General features: G+C 51.5%; 1 protein-coding gene across 2 annotated transcripts in view; it reads left to right on the top strand.

Annotated features, from left to right (window-relative positions):
- Positions 1–258: 258 nt before the first annotated feature.
- The window catches only part of HK2 (hexokinase 2), a 72,873-nt gene continuing 67,131 nt past the window's right edge, over positions 259–6,000 (top strand). The window contains exon 1 of one of the 2 annotated variants that reach the window (XM_037807105.1): positions 259–760. Coding sequence is in view for 1 of the 2 variants with exons in the window: in XM_037807103.1 (XP_037663031.1) it covers positions 698–760 (63 nt within the window). In the remaining variant the exon portion in view is untranslated. The remainder of the gene's footprint in view (positions 761–6,000) is intronic. The other variant, XM_037807103.1, reaches the window with a different exon arrangement.

Raw genomic sequence — 6,000 nt, 5'->3', positions numbered from 1 at the left:
ACGCGCCTTTCCTCCCCAGCCGCTTGCCACGGACCACACGTCCCATACCAGCCGCCCCGCCTCCCGCCCCCGGCGCGCCCCTCCAGCCAGCCGGCTCGGGTGTCGGGGCGGCCGCACCCGCCGGCTGTACGCACCGATTGGCTGTGCCGCGGTGGCGGCGGCCCGCGGGCGCACACACCCTCCCTGCACAGCCAATAGGCGAGCGCGCGTCACCCGCCCGGCGGCCCGCGAGCCGGCGGCCCCTCAATAAGCCACATTGTTGCACGAAACTCCGGGGCAGGAGAGTCCCAGGGCCGCCGCAAAGCACCGCCGTGTGGCCAAGCCGTGGGAGCATCGCGCGTGGACCGAGAGCCCGAGAAGCCCGATCGCCCTAGCGGAGCCGGGCGACGATTCTTCCCAAGTTGAGCCTTAGTGAGCCAGTGTGCGAAGTTAAAGCCTTGATCGTGAGGCTGCCGGACACGTCACCCGGAGTGATACTTGGGCCGCCTTCTCGCAGTTGTGACTCCGGAAACCTGTTTCTAGAAACCCGAGAGCCCCCAGCCGGGCGCGCCATCACCGTTACACTTCTTTGTGCGCTGCCGGGACTCCCCGCTCCCGGCCGGGCCGCGGTTCACAGCGGTTCCATCGCGCCGCCCGCCTCTCCTCACACGCGCTCCAACTCCGCTTTCCCATCCGGGCGCCGTCGGGCCGCGGCAGGATGATCGCCTCGCATCTGCTCGCCTACTTCTTCACCGAGCTCAACCATGACCAAGTGCAGAAGGTAAGGAAGCGCGGGCGAGGGCGGCGGCTCGCTCCGGGAAAGTTGCCTGGCCCCGGGGCCCTCCCGGCGGGGTCTCTCCGCGGGAACCCACCTTTTTCCCCCATTGCAGGGCCGGGGACACGGAAAACGTTTGGGCTGCGGGGAAACTCCTCGGCGTGAGAAGCCACGTCCGCTCGGCACAGGCGTGTGTGCGCTTGCGGGGCGCCCGGGCTTGCGCGCCGCCGGGCTCCCTCACTCTGTCACCCAGCGCGCTCCTTTTTTTTTTTCATCCCTGGAGGGGCGGGTCACCCGGCACGTACTCTATGACTGCCGAGCCCACGTGGGAGAGTCTCCTCTCCCGGAGCCCGAGTTCCGGAGAGAGCACGTGGGGAGAATCGTGGCCGGGGGAGGGGGCTCCGCGGCCGCGTGGGGCTGCCGGGGGGGGCCCTCCGGCGCCTTAGGACCGCGTTTAGGAGACAACCGGGACGCCTGGTTGCTCCTCGCGGCCTTGTGGTGAAGCGGGCCCGGGAGGGAGCGGCGAGAGACACAGGGGCGCCGCGCACCCCATTCTTTCCGCGGAACTGAGGCGCCGCGAGGGGCGATCATCCCACCCGCCCGCCCCCATATCTTCCTGGGACCGACCCGCCTTGAGTCCCGGGGGCCTCCCTTCAATTTGGGGGAGGGTTTTGGACGTTACTTTTTGGTTCGCCTCTAAAAGTTACTCGGAGAGGACCAACTCCCCTTTTTCCTGATTCTTCGGAGATTTTTGTCGTTTGGAAAACTAGCTTTTTGCTGCCCTAGGCCCCTGCCTGTCTGCTCACCTCGCACTCAGCAGCCTCCCGGGTCGGAGCCCTCCCTGCGGCCCAGTCTTTTACATAAGAAAGAGCGTCGGGCGGGGCCAGGAGCGCCCTTCTCGGGGTCTCGGGGCAAATGGGGGTGGGGTCGTGTCAGATCCAGGGTACTGCCACTCCATGGAGAATTCTGAAGTGCCCGGGATTGCCGGACTGGCTCCTGGCCAGGGGCCTCGGCTGGGATTTGAGGGAGGGGATGGCTTGGGGGGTGGGGGTGGGAGTAGGGGTGGGGATAGGGTAGCGTGAGGCCGTGACTGAGCGTTGCTCAATTACATTCTTGAAATTTCAGTGTCCGGTGAGAACACATTTTGCGGAAAACGTGTAGACGTTATCATTCGATGGACCTGCTCAGAGAGCAAAAGGGGAGGTGGGGAAGACTGTCATCCCTTGCTTGGCAAGTCCAGGAAACAAGAGTGGAGGATCATTAATCTAGGGGAGGCCCTTCAGTTATCAGCCCAGGACATTTTAGTTTACAAATTTCCTCTCCCTGAGCCCGGAGTAAGGAAGGCAGGACAGGAACGGTGCAGTGGAATAAGGTCCTTTTGTGGGAAGAAGAGAATTCATTAGCCAGGGTATCTGGAGATGAGTGTCTAATCCCTGTCCAGTGGTTTATTAACCACCAGACTCTGGGCAAGCCACTTTTTGCCTCTTTGGCTCCAGGATTTCTCTTTGTAAAATGCAGAGGACAACAGCAGTTTTATTCACCTGGAGTTGGGCTAGTAAGCTCATCAGTGTGTTGGCGTCTTGTACGCTTTTCCTTACACTTGGAGCCACTGTTCAGCCTGTGAAGGTCTATACACTGGGGTGTATTTCCTCTAAATTACCCATGGGGGCAGAAGTGAACCAGGCCTACCAGGTATCAGAGCCTGGGGCTTTGACTCCCAAGTTTAGGTGAGTGCAGCTGTTGGATTTCACCTGCAGTTACTTCGGAGAGATTCTGAAAGGGGAGTTTGTTGGAAGCACCTTTTCCAGTTGCCTGCTGGAGAAGGAAAGAAGGCAGGAGGGGAGGGTGTAGCCTATGTTTAATTTTAGAGTCTTTAGAAAAGGCCTTGAGTTAGACTCCTCTGTAATTCCCTGGTGATAACATCATCAGACAGGTTCTGAGCTGTATTCTGAGGGCCTGGAAGTCTTTGACCCTTCGGGATGACTTGTCTCCTGATGGATGGAGACCCTGTTTGGTGCCATTAGGGATGAGCCCATTGACACTTTGGAACTCCAGAGCAAACACTTGCAGCACCTGCTGTGTACCAGGCACTGTTCTAGGCTGTTCATTTATATTAGCTTGTTGACATTTCAACAACCCTATGAGGTAGATAAAATTATCATCATCACTGTTTTGTGGGTGAGGAAACTGAGGCACTGAGAAGTCCAAGGTCACTAGCTTTTCTGTAAGAGCTGGGAAATGAAGCCAGGCGCTTGGGCTCCAGGGCACTGTGCTGTGACCACACACCAGCCTGCCTTTCGGGAACATTAGGGGCTCCATCCTGGTCAGTGGGTGGGTCCACTCGTGTGTTGGCAGCACCCCACACCCAGCACATCCAAAAATGGAGCTGGACTCCCCTCTTCATTCTGGCTGGGCACCCTGGATTCATTTTCAATGACTTTCCATTCTGATTGCCACACCCTTGTCAACTGGTCCCTTGGGCACCTCAGAGGCCTCCTAACAGGTTTCCCTGTCTCCAGTCCCTTTCTGGAGCCAGATCAGATCGTTTTAGAAGCTTCCCAAGGCTCTGCATTGGCTACTGTCCGTTTACTTTTGTAGTCATAGCTTCTGAACACTGGTGAGAAGCTCAGGGAGTGCAAGAACGAAGTAGAGGACCTTCCGGGAGAAAGAAGCAGAACGAGGGCTGCAGGGAGTGGAGGCGAGTGGGAGGCAGCTGGGGGAGGGTGAGTCCAGGGCTGAAGGGACAGACGGGCCATTCCTTCCCCAAAGCATGCTCTGAGGCTGCTCCAGTGAGTGAGGGAGTGTGCTTCCTGTCCTCCAGCAATCCCAACGCTTTTACGTCTGTGGAGAGACACAAGATTCTTTTTGTTAATTGAGGTTTAATTAGTAGACAGGATACAGGACTTTTGTCTTTTAGAGATGAACTTTAGGGTTAACCCTAGACATGAAACTAAGTGTACACCCCTTCTTTTAGCCACAGACCAAAAATTGCTTTAACACCTAGACTGGTGACATTTTTACTTCAATCCTAGAGGACAGGTAGCTCATTGGGCCGCTTGCTGTATGCACAAGGGGTGGTTTCGACTCTGAACTTGAGAGGGAGATATCTTGGGAGCAGAGAGATGCAGTAGAGCCCCGGAGAATCAAGATAGACAAGAATTTTAATGCTTTTTGAGAACCTGCGCTGGGTACAAGGCTCTCTGGGTTCTAGTGGAAACAGAAAGAGGACTTTCAGTTTTCGGGAGAGATAAGGCTCCCAAGAAAAGATGGTTTGCACACACAGAACGGCAGTGTATAATTAATCTGGGCTATAGCAGTCAAAATAAGGTACAGATTACCGTGGCTTGGTGGGGAGCTAGGGACCTGAAGCCAGCCTTGATTGATATGTTTTGAGTACTGATGTTTTGAGTGCTGTGGACTCCAGATAAAGATTGAAGTCCCCAAAGTAAAGTACTGATTAAAACCTAAATAAAATTATTTTTGATCAGATTAATTTCTACCAAATTAACTGACATTGACAAGTACAACTTGTCTCATTTGTTTGGTTTGTAACATCTTAGTCCCTTTGCTGCTCAAAAGACAACTGATGGTGGAAGGAATACTGTGTAGCTTTTGCCGAGCATCGTTTATTTTATATTGCCAAACTCTTACTTCAAGTTGCACTATGAAGCCCTTTTTTTTTCTACCCTGAATGAATTAAAATTCCTTCTGAGACTCAGCCAAAGCCAACTTTTTTTTTTTTTTTTTTTTTTTTAACATCACTTTTCAGAGTTGAACTTTTCCAGCACCATAAGGAATGTGGGGGCAGCCGTGGGCCCTTGTTCAGAGACGATCAGAGCAACCCAAACCACAATAATTTTCTCAAAAAATCTGGCAGCTGGAGTAAGATCTGAGGTACCAAAAGAACTCAGGAGCCCCAGAAAACTGGCTTCAGTTGCTTCCCATTTAAAAGACCAACTCTTGATAAGAGGTTCTTCATTAACAAGTCTGGTTTGTTTTCCAGCACTGTGTGTTGTCTGTCTTTGCCTTTTCAAAGCAATGGGGTTGGGGTGGGTGGCAAATCAAATCCCAGAGTTCATGGTGTGCATTGTAATATCACACACCACACTTCCTTGCCCAGAGTGGCTGTTTTTACTTCCTTCTCCTTCTCTTTCAACTTCTCCTTCTCCTTGTCCTTCTTCTTTTTAAATGCAACTTTATTGAGATATATTCACATGCCAGATAATCATCCAAAGCGTACAATCAGTGGTTCACAGTATCATCATATAGTTGTGCATTCATTACCACAATCAATTTTTGAACATTTTCATTACTCCAAAAAAAGATAAAAGTAAGAATAAAAATAAAAAAGAACACGCAAAACATCCCATACCCCTTATCCCCCTCTATTATTTGTTTATTTAGTTTTTCTTTATTTCCTTACTCATCTGTCCATACACTGGATAAAGGGAGTGTTAGTCACAAGATTTTCATAATTACACAGTCACACCATGATAGCTATAGAGTTATACAGTCATTTTCAAGAATCCAGGCTACTGGATTACAGTTCAACAGTTTCAGGTATTTCCTTCTAGCTATTTTAATAAACTAAAAACTAAAAAAGGATATCCATATAATGCATAAGAATTACCTCCAGAATGACCCCTCAATTCCATTTCAAATCTCTCAGCCACTGAAACTTTATTTTGTTTCATTTCTCTTCCCCCTTTTGGTCCAAAAAGGCTCTCTCAATCCCACATTGCCAGGAGAGATTTACACCCCTGGGTGCTGGGTGTCATGTGCCACTTGGGGGGTGGGGACAGTGAGTTCACCTTAGGGGGCAGAGTGGGCTTAGAGAGGCCACATCTGAGCAACAAAAGAGATTCTCTGGGGGTGACTCTTAGGCATAATTATAAGTAGGCTTAGCCTCTCCTTTGCAGGAATAAGTTTCATAAGGGCAAGCCCCAAGATCGAGGGCTTGGCCTATTAAATTGGTAGTCCCCAGTGCTTGTGAGAGCAAGAATGAAGGAATTCCCCAAGTGGGGATTTTCTTACTTCTAAAGCAGAATTTCTCAACCTGGCCACTATTGACATTTTGGGATGGATAATTCTTCGTGAGGGGCTATCTCAGCTTAACTATTGTAAAGAGCGAGAATTTCCACCCTATCCAAATTTACAAGGGCAAAGTCTGTTTTTAAATATTCCTTTAGTCATAGTTTCCAACTGGGAGTGATTTTTGCCCCCACAGTGGAATCTGGCGTTGTCTG

The sequence above is a fragment of the Choloepus didactylus genome, chromosome 17 (genome assembly GCF_015220235.1).
Source record: "Choloepus didactylus isolate mChoDid1 chromosome 17, mChoDid1.pri, whole genome shotgun sequence".
Lineage (NCBI taxonomy): Eukaryota > Metazoa > Chordata > Mammalia > Pilosa > Megalonychidae > Choloepus > Choloepus didactylus.
This window is presented reverse-complemented; position numbering and strand designations above follow the sequence as displayed.